Below are 20,111 nucleotides of genomic sequence, written 5' to 3'. Positions count from 1 at the left end.
CATCATATGTGTAAAATGAGTCTTTTCTTAGCTCTTAGATTGTTCTAGCAGTAGCTACAATTTCACTATAACAGGCTCGCAAAGAAATGAACTAAGGGACATGTTTTCAGTGACATCTGCCGACTAGTGACACGAAATGACCAAAAAGAGAAGTATTGCTTTCTATTTTTTGTTATAATAGCCTGACGCAGTTTCACTGTGTTTCCTAGTTTTAAAAAAGTCTACATATACTCAGAATTTAGAGCAGAACCGGAGATCGTTGTGCAATAATAAAGTCAGCAGGCTTTCGGGAATCTGACTGTAAGTTTAATCCAAGTCATATTAAGTCTCTCAATATGGCAGCAGACCCAGGCGCTACATGTACTGTACATACTATACACTTAATTCTGAACCTTAACCCTAAGAATGGTTTAACCAATCCAATCTGCTGTCTAGTTAACTGGTTTATCGTTACATTATCCACCATGTTGCCTTGGATGATGTGTGAAGGAAGAAAGAAGCCTGAACAGCAGGAGGGGTGGAGGAGCTCTGCTTTACTGACTACATCCCAAGTCTTGGCCTCTCTGACTCCCTAAAGTTGTTAATGATGCATGAATCACAGAGGGCCTTATCCAAGCTGAGACGCGTATTTGCTCCTAATTGGCCACAGGTAAGGCGTCCAGCGCTTGTTTGGTTTGGTATCAGATCCTACTGGGTGAGGAGAGGGCTTATGTTTGTGTTGGTAACTGGGTCTCAGTGTAAATGCTTGTGTGTTCATAAAACTGTTGCTGGGCAATAAGTTGGTATCTGTGAAAAAAAGACAAACCTCAAAAAATCAATAAATGACACATGAGGGCTGGAGCAAATGGATTTTCTCACAGTAACTCCAAATAATTATGTTTCCTGTGCCCGTGCGATGTGGACCACAACCGAGGCAAGAGGTAATCTTAGGACATGTAAAGTGTATAATAACAAAATAAACACGTCATCCCTTATGAACTGTGAGCTGCTGTGACCTATGGACTCTCAAATGTTGACCTTTACTCAGAGCTCCCATAAAGCCAATCAGTGTCGTTCTCTAGAGGCTATAACGAGATGCCAAAATGCATCAAACCTCAGTGTTAAGACTGTTAAAACACTTCACCTTTAGTTACTACATAGTACCCCTATTAAAGCAATCAGTGTCCAAAACTGTGACACAGTGTCAATATGCATCATCTCTCCTAACTTAGTTAAAGCTGTAAAGATGCTGCGCATGTGTGAGAGTTTATTCCTTCTTACCCTTGCTCCAGTCCGGAGATGATTCCTCCTACTGCTCCTTTATTCTTTCCCCGCATTAACATGTTCTTCATTTTCATCTCCGTGATGGAGGGGAGCAGGAGGGGAACAGCTATGCAGAACAAAGCCAGCTGTGGGGCCACTGGAGCACCAGAGGCTGACTTCTTTTTCTGCCCATGGAGGAACTTCAACCGACCTTGGAACTGCATCGTCTGGAACAGAAGAAAGAAAGGACCCATCCAAAGGCCTTGATTAACATATAATACAATTACACAAACATCTAGGCTTTATTTTTCTGCCCTTTTACAAAGGCTTAAAGGTATCGACTATTATAGCGACCATTTTTATGACCAATCAGTGGCAAAGAGGTTTCATATTGTTGGCTAGGCTTCTGCTAGGTTTCTCCTCTTTTAATCTGAGTCACTGAACTGAACCTCTCTAGCATATCTGCACTGTTAGTGCCACTTTCAGACAAATAGTATCGGTTCCTATAAAGTCAGTTGTGCCGACACTCCATCCATTAAAGCTAAATTCTAGTATTTTATTCGTAAGCTTCTTGGCTCAAATCAGGAGGCATCTGTGTCTGTGGCATGCACGCGTGTGGTCTAAACATTTAGCTAGCCAAGCTTGTTAATGTTAGCTAACTTAAACCTGGTAATCCTCCCCTCAAGTCCAGTTTAACCAAGTTTAATTAGATGTTGTGTGCAGTGTTCAACATCTTGATTAAACCTGTCAGCTAACTTTTATTAGCCAACACTGGTGGACATTTAATTTTTGGCTAACACTGTGAAGGAACTGACTGACTTTCCTGTCCATGAAATAAGGCTGCTACTGTGTCTGAAAACACTCGTAAGTGGTCCAAATGTTATGAAACCGAGACTTTCTTGCCAGATTATTTGTGAGCAGATTGAGCACTGTGCGTTACATTACAAATTGTTGTGTCCTAACTGTAATTATGTTGACTGATGAGGAAAGCCTCCAACCAGTATTTCCTCACTACTTGGCTACCAGCATCTACAGTATATGTAGAAAATTGCCATCTAAAATTTCAGTTGTGCGGCCAGCTTCAGTGCAACCAGAGAGGACTTGGTGACAGTAAACTTGACTGACCCTGATGAAACAGTCCAAACCCATATTCTCGTTGCTCTGTCATCAGGGCCTTCAGCTTTTCCACTGCTGGTCTCCAAACCACTCTAGTCACAGCCATGAGGGATGAACCACGCTCATTCTCTGCCACTGTGGCCATGCACCCAATTACCTTATAATTCTGTCAATACACCTATAAATAACTGCACATACTACAATTATATGTGAAGTCTTGCGGTACCAAGGGGTTATAACACTTTTTATAGCCCTGGGTCTTCTTCCTGCTCAGTTTTTATATTTTGCGTAAACTTTAATGAACTGAAAACTGAAGTAACGTTGTTGGGGTTTTTTTTGAGTTTGAGTTGGTTCAATTACTCACCAAGAATCCAGAGGTGCTGTCCAAAAGGCATCGGACTCTGGCTATGAAACATCTGTTGAGAAAGCAGGAGAGCTCGGGAGGGATTTCCCCTGCCTCTGGAGAATGGAACAGGCTGCTCACTACAAAGTCTTCACCTGTAATTTAGTAAAGAAATATGGAGAGGGTATGAGTAATACAATTTGTACTGCAATTTGTGTAATAATACAGGAGAAAACAAGATACATATGTATAAATATGATGACGTTTTAAATGACAACAATATTTATAGTTAGCAAATGACTGGGACAGACTTCTTTTTTGTATTTTTATTACTTACCTGCTTTTATGAATAATACACTGCTGTTTAAAGCATTTATCTGTCAGCACTGTATCAATTTTAATTAATGAATCGTTAAAACTGTTAATAACGAGTGTAATGTGAGACAGACACCCTTAAGATCAGGCTTAAAACTTTCCTTTTTTGATAAAGCATATAGTTAGGGCTGGATCAGGTGACTCCGACTCCTCCCTCGGTTACGCTGCAATAGGCTCCTGGTGAGCTTCCCATGATGCACTGAGTGTTTCTTCTTCAGTCCCCTTTCTCACTAACTATGTGTTTATATGCCTCACTGCATTTAGTTATTAGTTATTATTAACATCTGGCTTATTTCCACAGCTCGTCTTTGACCTGTCTTTCTCCCCTCACCCCTAACCGGTCGCGGCAGATGGCCGACACTCCCTGAGCCTGTTTCTGCTGGAGGTTTCTTCCTGTTGAAAGGGAGTTTTTCCTTCCCACTTTTGCCACGGGGGGTCGTCTACTGATTGTTGGGGTTTTCCCTCTATATTTGTAGGGTCATTGCCTCAATTTGGCACTATATCAATAAATTTGAACTGAATTGAATTGAGATTGACAGAATAGATGGTTCCTCTCATCAACATCATACAGATCCAGGAATAGAAATCTCAGCAGCTGACCTCATCACCTCAAACCTATTGCATTGTTCGATAATAAGTTTTATATGTTCCCATACTAAATTCATAGTGATCTACCCACCAGTTCCTGCAGCTAGCTGGTTATCCTGGTGTGCCACCGTCCCTTGGTGCTGTGGAGGACACATGGCCCAGTGGAGCTGGCGTCTGAATTCCTGACGGTCGTCTATGTGGATGTAGTCAAACACATTCTGGTGCATCACGTCAGTCTGTGGGGAGGGGATTCGGACTGGTTTGGTTAATCAGTTTTAATTTTTAGTTTTACATCCGGTTTATGACTTTGGACGACCGAGTTTTGCTTCCATTCTTGTAGCTGACAGCTGTTCGCCGCTCTCAGGGCTAATTCTGCCCCACCATTCCTGGGGAGGTCAACGCTATACATACAAAGTCGATGAAAGTCAGACAACCAGAGCACTCGCACAGTTACATACACATGCAAAAAGGCAGGAGAATTGCCCCAGTACAGTAACAGTCTTAAGGGCAGCTGCGGGGCCAGCGAGGGCAGCTGTGTTTGTCAAACATCGCGTGACACCAGCTCCCGAACGGCAGTCCAGCCCAGCTTTCTCTCCACATCCACACAAACACACAGTAAGTCGGGTTCCAGCCCGCTCTCGTCATTCCTCCCTCTCTTTTCCAGCAATAGCTGTGTTTTCTGTCATTCCATGACAGATTCCTCACTAAAATGTTCAACCTTCTCCTCTTCCCTCTCCCCCTCCTCCCTGCCCTCGCTCCATAATTTCCACACTGGTGGCACGCGAGGCTTTTTGATCGTCTGCCTCTGCAAACACAATCTGTTCCCACTGTCTTCGGCGAGCGCTTCGTCCTGTGGTTGGGTTCCCTACCGGCAGTCAGGCAGACAGGAGGATCGAGTGACTATTGTTTATGTTTCTTGTAAAAAAACTCAGAGAGGAAAAGAAGAGGGGGAGGAAAAAGAGAATAAGTGATATTTTCAGTGACCTTCAAAGGCTAACTGCCCCTGTAACAAATTGGATCAAAGGCCAGTGGAGGTTTTCTGCTCTTCTGTGGCGCTTTCTTGTGGTGCTACTTAGCAAAGCCATGTCTTTTCTTCTTTATTTCCTGTGGTATATTATGGATAAGTGTCTTTCTGAATACAGCTGTGGGCTCAAAATTATGTTACATGCTGTCAAAGCCTGAGAGGCAAAGCATGTGGCTTAAAAACAACTAACAGCTCCTTTGCAAGAGCTGAACATGTGGGAAAGTATAAAAGAATGTTTTCATGACAGTCTGAAAATACAACACGCGGATCTGTGAGTATTTAAAAAGCCATATTTTTAATGTAGAAAAATGCAGAAAAGCTGTCAACTACCCGTTCACTCCTATTCATCTTCTCTGTGCTCAAAGTCACCTGCATTTTGCTTTTCACTTCTAAATATGGCCATTGCTGACTACAAAGAACACCTGATTTGAATTCTGAGCTCAACCTTGAGCTAATGCTGACGATACATTCGTTTATCACACCAAATGCTTTGCATGCTGCAGTGCTATGGCTCACAGCCAAACCTGTTGCGTGGTAATTCCTTTTCTTTTTCTTTCTTTAAAATAACTGTTTTGCATGTACGCAATTTAACGTACTGCGGTGACTTGATTCGCTTGATCTGCTGCCAAGTGTCTTACATACAGTCACTGCCGAGATCTGAGCACACAAAGGGCCAGTTGTGATTCTACTAGTGTGAGCTGGTAAATTTACATCTCTTTAATATTTAATCAGCAGCTAACATGTCGCAAAACGGTCCCGGTCCTTCCTAACATGGATACGATTTTTGCTAATTCTTCGAGCACTTGTTGCATATTGAATGAATGTTCGTTTTTTTTGTTTTTAACTGTGCTGGTCACATGTGTTTATGAAAGGCAACAACTGGATGGCAGCAACTCGACTCAACGCTGGGATGGTTTGCTGTGAAATTCAGCCAAGGCCATATTCAGGTTCTGTGCAATAATCAGCTCAAAACTGATATTTTTTTCCATTACTTTGGTTTGATTCCTGCAAAATTATTGACATTAACTTTTCGCTCGGGTCTTTTGCTGAGCACGTGACAAAGAAGCTGGCATAAAGTGAAACCTTAGCTAGCAAAATCTGATCATTTGAGTGGAAATTTATGGGAACAAAAAGCAGACGTTACAAAATAAAAAGCGTTGACTGAGCTGCTAAGACACACGTGCATACGCAAATGCCCCTTGGAGTTTTAATTTCCTTTGCCCGGTGGTTCCGTGCCAATCTGTAGACACACACACACCTATGCACATACTGTGGCAGGGCGTCTCAGACCACTTTGGGTTTCATGTCAATTTCATGGCCGCCCCTGTCTGCTTGTAAGCCAAGTGGGAGCGCTGCAGAAGAATGTCTATCGTGATGTGTGTGTATGTGTGTGTGAGAAAGAGAAGGCATGAGGGCAACAAGAGGAATTTTAACAGTGAAAAGCACTTTATTTATGGCTTTGAAGGAGAGCGATGATTTCAGCATCGAGGGACAGGCGAGCCCATGTTGACTTCATTCATAATTAATGACTGGCTGGGTATAGCCACTGGAAAGGAAAAGAGTTAAACCGTCGGTGACTTATCAGTGCCCGCACACACATAACAGACGCCCGCAGAGTGTATCTCAGGGTGAAACAGAGGTCTTCACCCTTCTGTGGTCCCCTTAGGTGTAACCTTCTGGGTTTACTTTGCCCTCTGAAAGAGTTATCAGGCAGCAGGAAGTCAGAATTAAAAGAAAGGCAGTTTACTCCGGATCCTAAACTGGATGGGATGGCAACAGAAGAATGGAGCGTACTAAAAACGGCAATTGTGACCTTGTTGAATAATGACAGCAATGAGGTCCTATGAGATTTGCAGATTCGTAACCTTAAGAGGGTTTGTGTGCTAAAACACTTTCATGGATGCTATCATCACAGATTACAAGGCCATGTGACCAGCTGAAGTACAAAAAAAGGCAACTCATACCTCATTTTTATATTTTATATATTCTGGCTCAAAGAGCACATTTCCTACTGATCTGTTGGAGTTTTGGCACACTGATTCCCCCATCTACAGAACAGTCAAGGCTTATCAGCTTATCTATGGATAATCATATGTACAGCGTGCATTTCGTTTATACATATTAAACATAGATTATACAATGTTTTCACTGTATTCGTGTTCAACTCACCTGATGAAATCCCAGATAGTCCACAATGGTCGAGGAAGCGTAAAAAACCATCCCGTCACTGCTCACCACCAAGGCAAAGCCTGTCAGAGACTACACACACACACACACACACACACACACACACACACACACACACACACACACACACACACACACACACACACACACACACACACACACACACACACACAGAAAGAGAGTCAGGGCAGCTCGTGCAGCAAATAAACTCAAATGCAACAAACACACACATGACTTCTCTATTCTGTCTGTGAAAAGCGTAATACAGGTGTAAGAATATAGATACAATATAGTCAGATGTTCTAATTTGTGACCTAACCGTGGTTGAAGTTATTACTACGCCCTTAAAAAAAAGAATTTTTGCTTGTAAAACCTTTAAAAATGTAATATTCAACTTCTTTCCATAATTCTCAGAACAGCAGAAAAACTGTAAAAATGGAACAAAAGATAGAAAATTACAACACAAGAGAGGGAATGAAAAACAGATGGTTGTGTTACAGAGCGAGCCAAATAAAACTTAGTGATTTAGACTTTTTTCCTCATATTCTCTGGTTAAAACTGTATTTTTTAAAGCAGTTAGCTCGCAGATGACTTACGCGCCTATTTGCGCTCCTTTAAAGTTACACATTTCATAAGCTCGAAACTCTGATAATTAAGTCTGTTTGACTGGTACAGCTGCTTTGATTTGTCGTAGCAAACACACTGATTAAAAGCAGAGAAACTCCAGACACAAGCACACTTCTTCCCACTTTCCCTCTTTGCTCACACACCCATCCACACAAAGCTAGGGAGGGGGGATAACGTGTTTGGCCAGCGGAGGATACAGAGAAAGAAAATGTTAAAAAAATACACAAATGGTATCTGTTAAATGAGGAGAGATGGACAGATGGAGAGGAAAAGAAAGAGTGCGAGAGATATATTTAAAAAAGGCAGCACATGAAGGAGAAAAGCACAGGAAGGAGACGGGAAAGAGGCCTTCCAGTGTGCAGTGTGCGCACAGCTGTGATAGCGTGACAACTGCAAGGCTACTTGACTTGCGTGACTGCTGCTGCCAGAGTCTGTCACCTCTATTTTACTGCGAGACTATGCAGGTCTTTCCTGGTGTGTGTGTGTTTCTGTGTGTTTCTGTGTACTTTATAAGGTAGAAAGCCCAGCTGCCCCTCACTTCACCCCAGTGCCCACTCCTTCCACGTCTCTCTCTGTCACTTACACCCAGCAGTGATATGATTGCCTTAGCGAGAGGCGAATGCTCACTGTACGCGCCCTGTCCTTACCTGTCCCATAAACTCCTCTCTGTGACCTCTCTGTGAGCAGAGCAATTTGCAGCCCTAAAACCTATCGGCGTAAAAGCCAAGCTGCAGCAAAGCAAAGCCTCTGAGAAAAAAATATTGAGACACTGACATGATGACATCTGAAAACAGTATATGAAAGCATGACGGCAGCAGTGGAGACTGGAAGATGGGTCAAGTCCTCTGTGGCATAGATGCAGATGATGTATGACAAGTTTAACTGGCACATGTTCAAATGTCGGGGGGTACACACAAACACACAAACACACATAGATGCACAACTTATTCCAGCATTCAAAACAGATGCAGATTAGTTGGAAATAAAGCACACTGATATAGCATCTTTCCTCTGATACTGGTCCTCACTCAGCATTTACTGTGCAACATTTGTACAAATTAAAAGTCTTTGTTACTCGGACCAGCATTTTTGGAGCCCTCTGGAGGGTAGCGATCAACCAACATTAGTGGATTAATATTTAATGTAGCTATGTAATGTATTTAGTACTTCAATAAACATCTGGGAACAACATGTCAATGCCAGATGTGATATATTTACGTCTAAATCCAACACCGCCAACGCAGTGTCGCGGCAGTTCATCAGATAGTCACAACATCTAATGTACTTATTCGGGTTTCTGGACATAATTACCCACCCTTATCTTCGTATCCCTGAAGACATTTTTTCACCTGTCTGGCCTCAGATGTCCTGATTCATGTCCGTGTACACAAAGTGAATATTTTCCGCTATTTGAAAGGGTGTCCCAGACGGGGTTGGCCTTGGATTGATCATTTGACCTCAGTTTGAGTCATGGAGTGACATTATTTATATTATAGAAAATGCTTAGCAGCACGTTAATATGAAACAATATTTTATTGATTATCATTAAAAACGACTTGTTGAGGGTGAGGATATAAAAACGAGTTGGTTACGTTTAGGCTGTGAAGCTGCGGTTAGGTTTAAAAAAAGATCCTGTTCTGGGTTAAAATACAACAGCTGAAAGCTCTCATTTCTTAGCAATAATAGTTTCAATGTCACGCTGACTGTCACAGAAAAATATGGCAATGCATGACCATGAACTTGAACAAACAGATTGCTTTTTCACGACTATTTCACATGTAGCTATAAAGGTCTCAAGCATGGATCACTTGAAGGTCTTTGGATCATGTGTCCAAAAACTCATGAAAACATCCTAAGCATGCTGGAAAGCTAGGTTGACTTTATGAGGTCGTACAAGGCCATAAAAAGGTCGACATTTACATGTAAGGTTCATTTAGATTTATTTAGCCCATTCACCTTTCCCCACTCCTCTTCCAAGTCAGTGAAATGCCAGTAAATTTCTGCAACCCAAATTCTTTACAAAAGGACTTTGACATTTTTATTCTTCTGGAACAAATAGGCCCCAGACCTGTGACCTGAAAGAGTATGCACAAGCAAAAAGTGTATGTTCTAAAGCTTTAATTAGCTTTTTTATGCCTGGCCCTGCAAATTTATTACAGATAAATACAGTGCATTTGTTTTTTACATGTGCAAAACTTCAAGAGAACATCCGTCATTTATGCTGGAATAGAGCAGCTTATTTACTACATTTCCAGTTAAAGAGCTGGAAGGAACATCAGAACTCTATTACTCAAAATAACAATTAGTGTTTGGTTTTATATAAATAAAACCAAACACTTTATATGAATCAGCTAAATACATCTAAACACTGCCTGTTCTTCTGTTGTTGTAAACTAGGCAACAAAAAAAAGTTCCAGAAACAGAAATACTGTTATGATATTGGCTGCACTGCTGCATGCTGTTTTTGTGTGTTTCTCCATTCACATTCCCCTCAGTTCCTTGCATACTAAAGCCTTTAGGTAATGGAAACAGGCACCTGCTGCTGGCCTGCTCCACCACATATCTGCAACCGCAACGCCCCCAGCTCTCATAACTGGCCCTGGGAGACTAAAAGCTTTGACTTACAAATCTTAAGAGGCCCTTTGCACGCAGAGCCCAAAATAAAATATATGTTCGCTGGACTTGGAAGCAGCAGGGGAGCTGTAAGGCGATTGGGGCGGGAGAAGGATGTTAGTGGCGGGCATGGCGTTATTGCCTTGTATCAATGTTTCAAAGGAGTTTCTTTAGTTTTCCTGCTGTCTTGTGTCGACAGTGAGAAATGAGGGGAGGTCGCAGCAACCGTGGTGATACACGCAATAGGGTTGCAGTAATATAGGATCGTGTTGTATTGACTGATAGTTAGAAAACTTTTGATAAGCCACTCAAACCAGAGTCACACATGACAAACATTTTTCATTAAAAGACTAAAAGAAGTGGTCTGTCCATCAGTCCACTGCGTTACTTCTGACTGAAATGTGTTAAAATGATATAAAGAGTTGCCTTTTAATGCGGGAAATGTAAAATATTAAGGACTTTGTTAGTATCTTTGCTTCCCCCTTGAACCTCTTTTGAGTCTAAACAGCCATTACAACACATTTTCGTCTATTAGCCTTGGTAAGTGTTGATAATTAAATATGAAAAAAAAAAACATGGATGGAAATATGTTTAAATGTCCAAAAACACTGCTGCGGCACAACACGGCACAACATCGTCCTCATGTGAATTCAATTTATGCAATAAATCCTGCAACTTCCAGCACATTCGATCTGCATCAATCTCCAAAGAATTGCCTTCAGACATTTGCAAACACAGTTCATATGCAAACAGATAAACATGTACAAACACATATGCGTACAGACAAAGACATGCAATCTCCCCCAGACACACGCACACTCAAATATCCGTCTCTTCCCTCTCTTGGGATCTCGTCACCATAAGTAATGTGCAGTTTGCTATGAGGCTCCGCTGCAGGTTGAGTCACGCAACAGGAGGCAGCACATCACTACGGTCAATCTAACCTTTTGTTTCCTGTCCCACTGAGAAGCCTGACACGTTAACAGAAGCATCAGTGGATCGCTTCTGCACTCCGAATGAAGATCCGTGTAGTTTTTGTGCGATAATCTCTGTCATAATTTACTGCTTGACCGAGAGCCATGGGAATATTGCGTGGAGGCAATGACGACCTAATGCCCAAGCAATTCCCATGTAGCGTATGGCTACGTGCGTTTAAACGAGTCACACAAACGGCTTGTCACATGCTGTTTGTTACTCCACGCGAAATAAATGCCCTCGTAAAACGTGCTGTTAAAAACCTGATTAAAGGTCTCGGGTCAAGTGAGTGCTGAACAGACCTCCTATGTTCTCTGATAAATGTCGACAGGCTTGACGCCTTCTCGCTCTCTACTTCTCGCTTTCTCGTGCTTTCGGCCGGAGGTCCGACCACACACAGAAGCACACTTCCCTTGGATGCTCAAGCCGCCAACATGTGAGAGTCCCCACCTAATTCATCAGCTCTGACACTCCTGTCTCACCCATATGTCACGCAACAGCACAGCCCTGCAAAGAAGGCAGGACCAAAGGGCAAAGGGTGCGCACACACACACACACACATGCAAACAAAATCCCCCCATGTCCCAAATTCCCAATCACTAATTCAGAAGCAAATGTATGCAAACCAGAACATGGCAGGAAAATAAGTGCCAACCAAAAGGTAAAATATGGCACATAGTGTGGTAACAGTTGATATTAATACAACTGCTTTGGTGCTGTATTTACAGATGTAGCATGTTAAATGTTCCACATGATCGCCACACATACAGACAACACCCATGTGGTTTCTTACTTCCAGGAGGAGGCTGCTTTCATTCACGCCTGTGCCCAGTGGAAGGCTCTCTTTCCTGGGTTCAGGGTTAGAGGATGCTGTGCTCATGATGTGCTTCCTGCTGGTCTTGTCTTGGCTCGCTGTAAAAAAAAGAAAAAAGAAAATGGGTAAACAGGTTGGCACGAAGGACTCGCTTTTGTTTAACACAATAATCCAAAAGCCACCGGTCGGTTTGAGAATGTTAAAAATGAGAACAGAAGAGGTGGAAAGAACATCCCCAAACAAAACGAGAAGATCACACACGCTGGATACAGCCCTGATTTTAATGTATCCTTATAGGGTTATGCGCTCATATGTGCTGTTGAAGGTCTGAATTCTTAACCTAATTCAATGCACATTCAGAATACAGAGCATATAACAAGGCCTGTGTCAAAACAGGGAACAGTTGACTTTAATAACAATAATAATTCTGTTTTCTCTGATGTGGCAGCGAGAGAACACGACCAGCACTCAGACATGTGGCCGACACATTAACTGTATCGGTCTCCCTTTCTTAGGTGCTGCACTAATGCCAGGTATTACTCTGCGTGGTTGGCTGGTCTAACAAGACAAAACACTGGAAGATTTCATGACTTTAGAGGATTTCTTACACACGATACAGCCACATGCACATGCAAATCTCACTGGGCTACAGAAAGCCAGGCCAAAAAAAATTGAATGCTTTAGCGACATTTGAATGGGAAGTGGTTAACCAGACATAGAGCATTCACTTGTGGATGCTCATGCTCTCTGCTTTTACTGAACTGTGCAACAGGTTCTCAGTCAACAATAACAAATATACTCAGCTGCTAAAATAAGAACATCTTGTCTAAGCAACCCCCTGAATAAAGCATCATAGTTTTTTTTAAGTTGACTTATGCAGTTGCAGTTGTGCAGTTTTATACATTAAAGCTGATTCGTACTACATCACGAGAATAACACAATTACATTTTGTACTATTTCACATGTTATAACATAGAGGCACAATATGACAAAGTTCTTTGTGCACGAAAGTGTCGTTGACGAATAAGTAAAAGCCTTCTGGTTCCAGTGACTAACTAAGCCTGACCTCTGGCCTCTCTGTGGCTCACAAAGAGGGCTCCTACAGGCCGACAATGTAATGAGCGGCCATTCAAATCTCTCGCTACACTGTCTCGTAACTAAGCACAGTTTTAACCTGGGTCTTCAAAGGTGAAATATGCCACCTGCATGCTTAAGCCCATGCAATTAGCTTACATGACTGTGGCATGTCGATTCGTCACATGTGCACACGTGGTGACGTATGCATTGCGTGTCGAAGGCATGTTTGCGTGTTTCTCTCACAGGCGTGCTGTCAGGGAGCATGCAGCTCACTCCGAGTGACCGGCCCTTCACTCCATCATTCATTGTAGCAGGCACGGATTAGTCATGCGACATGCACACACACACACACACACACACACACACACACACACACACACACACACACACACACACACACACACTGAGAGCATATAAATCTATACATCTACTGATGCTTCATATAGCTCCCACCCCCACTGAGTAACCTCATTACAGCTTCCATCCTCCCCCCTCCACCCCATTCGCACTCCTTCAACTGCCCTCCTCCTCTCTCCACCCCGCCTTTGTTTCAGTCCATCGACGACTGATTTCACTGATTTTGTTGGAACAGTTGGCGTTCTCTTGAATCCACACTGAAGCTTGCAAACCCTTTTTTTCTGCGCCCGTACAGTTTGTCAGGATGAATTTCTTTCACGTGCAATAATTCATTCCCCCAGTTGGAAAAGTAGGTTTATTCAAGCTGTACGAGGAAATAAATGCCCTAACGTGTGCAAGCGCAAGAGCTTTGACAGACAGCTACATTTTTAAAAAGCCAGTAATAATGTTAAGTATTTTGTCATCACCTCTGCAGGTGCAAATGCATGCAAACAAACAGACTCAGACAGTCACACACGCGAACACACACAAAACCCATTCTGTCCAATCACCGCAACATCATCCAACCAGTGGAAACCACTGCAGAGGGAAATGAATCTAATAACCGTCTTTATTTTCCTCCTTCAACGCCTGGGGCATTTTTTTGTTTTCTCTCTTACGGCAGCTTTTTGGAGAGGATGCAGCGTCAGGAAAGACAAACATACGGGATGATTAATTATCGGCACCGGTACTTCCTCTGCCAACAATACGGGCTTTATTCATCGCCGCTCATTTCTTCGGGTTTGCTTTTCTTTGCCTCTATTTTCTCCCTCTCTGGTCGAAAAAGGAAAACAGAGTAGGTAATGGTGAGGCGTTTATGTGCTCCGCGTGAGGACAGGGTGTTAAGTAAAAAGTGACAAGTAGCGGGATGTAGATGGTGCCAAAGGGTGAGGCTGAAAGTGTTTAGCTCCTTTTTAGTCAGCACCGTCTGTCTTTCCACTTTCACTGAGAATCTCAGGACCACCCGCCAAACACCGAGCATAACACAGCATGACTTCATTTTCACAGTCTAAGGCACAATTGTCTCAGCACTTCAATCACCAAACAGAACTTCTGGGATGACTGACGAGAGGAGCTTATAGTGATATTAGATGCGTTGATTTGTCGTAATAAACTAACATTATGAGAAGCGCTGTAATTCAGAGGGAGCCAAAGGACTTTCACAAAACTTTGAACAACCTGCTGGATGCCGCCTGTAAGCAGAGCAGAGCCCTGTGTGGAGCAGGTATTAACTTAAACGGCCTCTAGGGGGTGAGGTGAGATTTGGCACTGTAGCAGACGGATGTGTAGAGCACAGGCTCGGTTTGTTTGTCTGTTTTCAACTGCTTCTCCTCTAAAGCCACTTCCTCCTGTAACACCACCAAGAACACCTTAAAAAAAAAAAAAAAAAGAACAAAAAGAGAGAGAAAACAGAAAAGAGATAAAAGAAGAGGCTGCATCCAATAAGAAGAAAAGACAGGGAGAGACAGTTGTTTCAGCAGAGGGGTGTAACATTTCTGAGGGCTTGACATGCTTTTTTTTTTTTTTAATAATGGGGATAAAAGACAAAAAAATAGTTACAATTTGATGCCAAATGCTGAATCAAAGATGTCACGACATTATGCTTAAAATTAATGCTGCAGAAGAGTTTTTATGACTATGCAAATTTATGAATTGCTTCAAGTCATGCACAAGGGTTGGTCTACTTTTAACATCATGTTCCTAAACAGAGCAATGCGCAGTGAGGAGCGAGTAAGTGTTTTTACACGGCTCATAGACACGAAACCAGCAGGCATCCTGCTCCAAGCTGAGTCAATAAGGTGGTTATAGCTGCTGTTTCTGTAGTTTTTCACTATCAGATGAACAGTATCTGAGAGTCTATAAAAATCCAGCAAAGATCTGACACAAGACATAAGATGTGTATCTGGCCCTTCAACCGGTTACTGAAGCCTCATTAAAAAGGGTTTCAGTGGAGGGGAGGATGTCAAGAAGCCATTCTTAATGACAGAAAACAGGGAGAATACACAATAGCTGGACTGAAAACCAGTAGCAACAGATCTGATGGGAGTGATGAATTCGTGGTTTTAATCTCTGTTTCAAACTGTCATCAATATATACGCAGGAAGTCGGGAGAGATGTACAACAGTGAGTTTTTTCAGCCATCTGCAAAGCACGGCAGAGGTGCTGTCATGATTTGGGCCTGCATTTCAGCCACAGGTGTTTGAGATCTTTTGAGACCACTGTGCCACGCCATCTGGAGAGCATGTGATCTGCAACAGTTTCATTTTTCAGTATGACAATGATCCGAAACACACCGTCAATGCAGCAAAAGCATACCAGGATAGTGAAACACTATCACGCACAAGGCCTCCCAAAAGCTTGGAGCTCAACATTATTGAAGCAGTGTGGGATCATCTTGAGAGAGAACAGAACAAAAAGCAGTCAAGGTCCAAAGAAGAAGAAGCCTGGAGAACTATTCCTGAAGACTACTTTACATTAAAAAAGTTACAAGAAAGCTAAGAGGGTTCAGATTGTGTTGAAGAATAAATGTGGTCGTACCAAATATTGACTTTATAGCCAGTATTTTTGCACATTTCACTAAATCACTGCACCTAGCAAAGTATTAAACGAGAGATACTAAAAATATTTATTCATTATTTATAATCAATGAAAAAAAAAAACCCCAAGAAACTCCCAGCAAACATCACTGAAAAGTCATCATCTATCAGGTAAAATCTCATTTCTGGTGAATGGCAGGGACACCTACACCCATTCGTCTCTGTGTGCCCCTCATTGGAGTAGCAGGGGTGCCATCTTTTGGCAGCTGATCCACGGCTGTGCCAAGAAGAGCTCCAGACATGAACATGGGAGCGCAGTACAGCACAGCAGTTCTTCCCCTCCCACAAGGCTTGCGTGAGTAGAGAAAACTATGTGTGTGTGTGTTTTCATATGTGTGTGTGGAGGCTGGGTTGGCTCACTGCCACCTCCTTTGCCTATTCCCGCCCCCTTCCCTTAGCACTCTTCTCTCTCTCTCTCTCTCTCTCACTGCCGGCACAGGAAATCCACAGCAGAGAGAGCAATACTAACAGAGAGAGAGAGGCAGCGCGAGAGAGAGAGAGAGGAGCTGGCTGATCAAGGGCTGGTTGTCACGCGAGCGAGCCGTCTGTCAATCTCCCCCCCTTCCTCCTGACAGACTGCTGGCGGACAGCCAAGGCCTTGCGTGCAAGCCGACGAGCCACATTAGCCCATAAAGAATTTCATAATAGCAACAGCTGTTAAATATTGATGACTGCTGGCAAGCGCTCAATTGCGCTCTGCAAAAAGGTTAAGCCTCCTCTGTAATGGAAGCTAATACTTCATTATGCCAGAGATCAAATGTCCGGATCTCGCCTCGTCTAAATTTGAACTTTTTTTTTCTCTTGTTTTTGCAATAAAAAAAATAAAAAAAACACAAAAAAGGATTTACAGCTAGAAACGTTTTGGGGCATTTCCCTGCTGTTCTAAAGACAAACAGAAGCAGACTCTTCCACTGCTTTTAACTGCAGCAGATGAGGAAACATACAGCACACTGACTCAATCATCCCACGTAACAATATTAACTTTAAATATGAGCTTCGTAAGCTCACCGATATTGTTTTAGATGAATGTTTTGGTTCCCCTGTGACCTGCTATGTAAGATTACATTTAAATGAATGGAGAGATTTAGAGCGACTTTCTTTGTCTGTTAACAAAACAACAACTACAAACAGCACGTTTGTTGGAGGCAGCACAGGACTCAGAAATATTTACCTTTCAGAGGAGATTATAATGCGAGCGAGTAATTTTTATTTTCCTGGGGGAGCATGCACATGTACTGTAGTTTGAGCAGCTAGGGGGAAGCCTATCTCTGAAGCAGGAAAAAAACAGAACCCTGATTCCTGAATAGAACGTAAACAAAGGCCTTGGTTGTGCGCCTAGATACTGAAGCAGAAGGGAAGTGATATTATGACAGAGCAAATGGGATCACACAGAAGAGCACAAGATGTAAACTCAATTGTTTCCACTTCTCTGTTTTGGTTGGCAAGCAGTCGCCACACTCTACAGGAGTAATACGTCTCCACACATGAGCCTTTGGGCAAAACATACTTGCATGGTAACTTCTTCACTACCGCTACTGTATGTGGCTCTGTCTGCATGGTGCACCATAAAACTGGCGCCACGCACCTTTTCCTTGCAAACACACACACACACACACTGGAGAACTATTATAGCGATCATAATTTGAAAGTCATCTAATTGCTTCTATAAATAGAGGACATGACTGATTGTGGCGCACATGCTTTATATGTGAGCGCGATGTTTGTCTGCTGGGAAAATTGCTTTTCTGATGAATCCGCTGAAATGAGCGACGCACAAGCGTAGCCAGCGAAAGGGCTGTCTAAACACTCCTAAATTTGGCTCGTCAAGCCCTAGGAAAATTAACATCAGCTCAATGTGGTGCAATATTTATACAGACAATTAGAAAAGCTAACAGAATGCAAATGGACGCAGGCCCAAGGAGAATGTGCTTCGGCACGAAACGACGTGCTCTCTCTCCTCGCACGCACACGCGCACGCTGCATTCAGGCATGTGTCGCGTGAGATGAGCCAGTTATGCAGGAAAGCTTTTTATTTGACTGTACCCAAATGAATGCAACAGTGTGTCTTCTAATTGAAGACAACAAGACGCTGTAGTTTTCCTCCCGGGGCCGGCGATGTTCCACCAGCTAAACGTCGACCCTGGCCCTCGGTAAAGCTCCACGGGGTTGAACTCAGGATATAAACTCCCTCGTGAGTCACACAGTATATTCCAGCAATAAAACTGCCAAGAGGCAGAATGACAACATGTGTGTGAGCACTGCATGTACACAAACAAACACACACAGTACAAGTGGATTTAGGAGGGGAAACCTCACTATAAGGCGTATTGTCTTTTCCCTTCAATTTGCTTCCTTTGCTTCCCTGTTTATGTCAAACCTCCGTGGACATGCACGGTCAAATCATGACATAATATATTTCCTTTCAGGCACCTCAGTGTCCAGACACAATTTAGCCTTGGTGACGCACTTCTTTGCAGAGTACTTTTTCTGCCATTTTATTTTTACTTAGTTCGATTTCTGCCATACAGTCTGTTTTCCAGTTAGCCAACTGTAAAATGAAGTAACAAGAGTGAATACATTTCTAATGCATGCACTGAAATGAGTGCAACATCTCACATCTCAGATCTGCTGCACTACTGTAGGAGGCATCAGCTCTTGCACGCATATACAGTATGCGTTTTGCATGGATACCCTATAAATAGCTGTTCCTTGGATTCCTGTTTTGATGAGGATGGTTGTGGCCCGCTGCTCTCTCAAGGAGCTTGTGGTTAATAAAAGTTGCATTCAGGAACACCACCTGGCCACAATAAAGCACAGGCCTCCTATTTTTGTACTCGCAAAATCTCCGTTTTCATGAGCAGTCTGAGATTCAAGAGCTTGAAGTTGCCATACAGTGTCCTTTAAACTCTAACGTTTATGTGCAAGCTGCTGTAAAGTCCAAATTGCTGACTTTACGTTTAACTGTGGGTAAATTTGTAATGAAAACGTATCCTCTTTTTCTAAACAAACAGAAAACTCAGCAAACAGACGTGCCACGAGGTGAATGTGTTGTTTTAAGAATACAGTGAAAAGGGAGAGATAATGAAGAGGAAGAGAAAGAAGAGATGAGGCCTTGGTGCAAAATCAAGCTTACAATGTATAAAGTAAGCAACTATAAAGTGTTTCTCACTCATTCATCCTTATTCTTACTGAAGAAAGAAATACTTGAGACAAACTTGGGGAATATTTCTTTGTCTTATATCCCTAAACTTTGGTTTCTCTGAATTCTGAATGAGAAGAGAGGAAGGCAAGAGGAAGACAGAAAGCAGATCAGAGGTAAGAGTCTGCAGCATCATGTGCGCTGCCACTATAAATGAAATGGTGGTTTCTTGTTTGGTGTGCCAATTAATGTCATTCTTACTTAAAATGAGAGGGAGTGAAAGAACCACAACAAGCCCAAGATTATCACTCTGGTATTCTCCTCCTTGTTTAAGAGCCAAAAGCACTCCTCACTTCAGTCTCCATAAACAGGGAGTTAAGCAGGTTTCTGGAAAAAGAACCACACCTTTTTTAAAACCTTGATTCCTTCAGTGATCCAATTAGATTTTATTTTTTTCATGTGTAAAACCTCTTCATAACGAAAGGGTAATCTGTTAAAAAGATTATGGTACCGTTTCGGCCCATTGAGGCAAGTAATAATGGGCAGATGGTCCCTGAGGCTTAATCCATATGGGAGGGAAACTACACTAATGCCGCTGTAGCACGCAATGCTAAACAAATGCTAACCACTGACTTGTGGTGGGAAGACTGTTTCACAGCTTCAGAAAATACGTGTTGCTTAAATTTTACTGAAGGAGACGGTTGTTAGCAGGGAAGAGAGTGAGTTTGGTGAACGCAGAAAGTGGCTCAAAGCTGTACGTTTTAAAAAGTTCAAGATCAGACAATGGTAGCGCTACCATAGCATGTAATGCTGCTAAATGTTAAAAAGAAGGGAGTGGAAAGAGAAGTACAAGAGGTCTCTACTCCTAAAGGGTTTTACCCTGGTAGGAATTTCTTGTTTAAGCTGGTGTCGTCCGAGTGGTTACCCTGCACCTAACGGAGTAGCTCCAGTAGTTAGTTGCAGTTACCAGCCACACCCGGTGCTCTTCCTCTAATGAC

At 42.6% G+C, this 20,111-nt stretch overlaps 2 protein-coding genes across 2 annotated transcripts in view; both read right to left on the bottom strand.

Moving 5' to 3' along the window:
* The window catches only part of LOC146661782 (uncharacterized), a 517,204-nt gene that overhangs the window by 220,096 nt on the left and 276,997 nt on the right, over positions 1-20,111 (bottom strand). The gene's annotated exons all lie outside the window — the stretch shown is intronic.
* The window catches only part of LOC146661791 (uncharacterized), a 62,752-nt gene that overhangs the window by 3,709 nt on the left and 38,932 nt on the right, over positions 1-20,111 (bottom strand). The window contains exons 4-8 of the mRNA XM_085418262.1: positions 11,884-12,002; positions 6,858-6,947; positions 3,756-3,900; positions 2,723-2,856; positions 1,261-1,469 (exon numbers count right to left, since the gene is read on the bottom strand). Coding sequence (XP_085274388.1) covers positions 1,261-1,469; positions 2,723-2,856; positions 3,756-3,900; positions 6,858-6,947; positions 11,884-12,002 — 697 coding nt within the window. The remainder of the gene's footprint in view (positions 1-1,260; positions 1,470-2,722; positions 2,857-3,755; positions 3,901-6,857; positions 6,948-11,883; positions 12,003-20,111) is intronic.

The sequence above is a fragment of the Rhamphochromis longiceps genome, linkage group LG9 (assembly GCF_057381845.1).
Source record: "Rhamphochromis longiceps isolate RC_006_pf linkage group LG9, R_longiceps_female_GT1.1, whole genome shotgun sequence".
NCBI lineage: Eukaryota > Metazoa > Chordata > Actinopteri > Cichliformes > Cichlidae > Rhamphochromis > Rhamphochromis longiceps.
The sequence above is the reverse complement of the archived record's forward strand: the minus strand, read 5'-3'. Positions and strand labels throughout refer to the sequence as shown.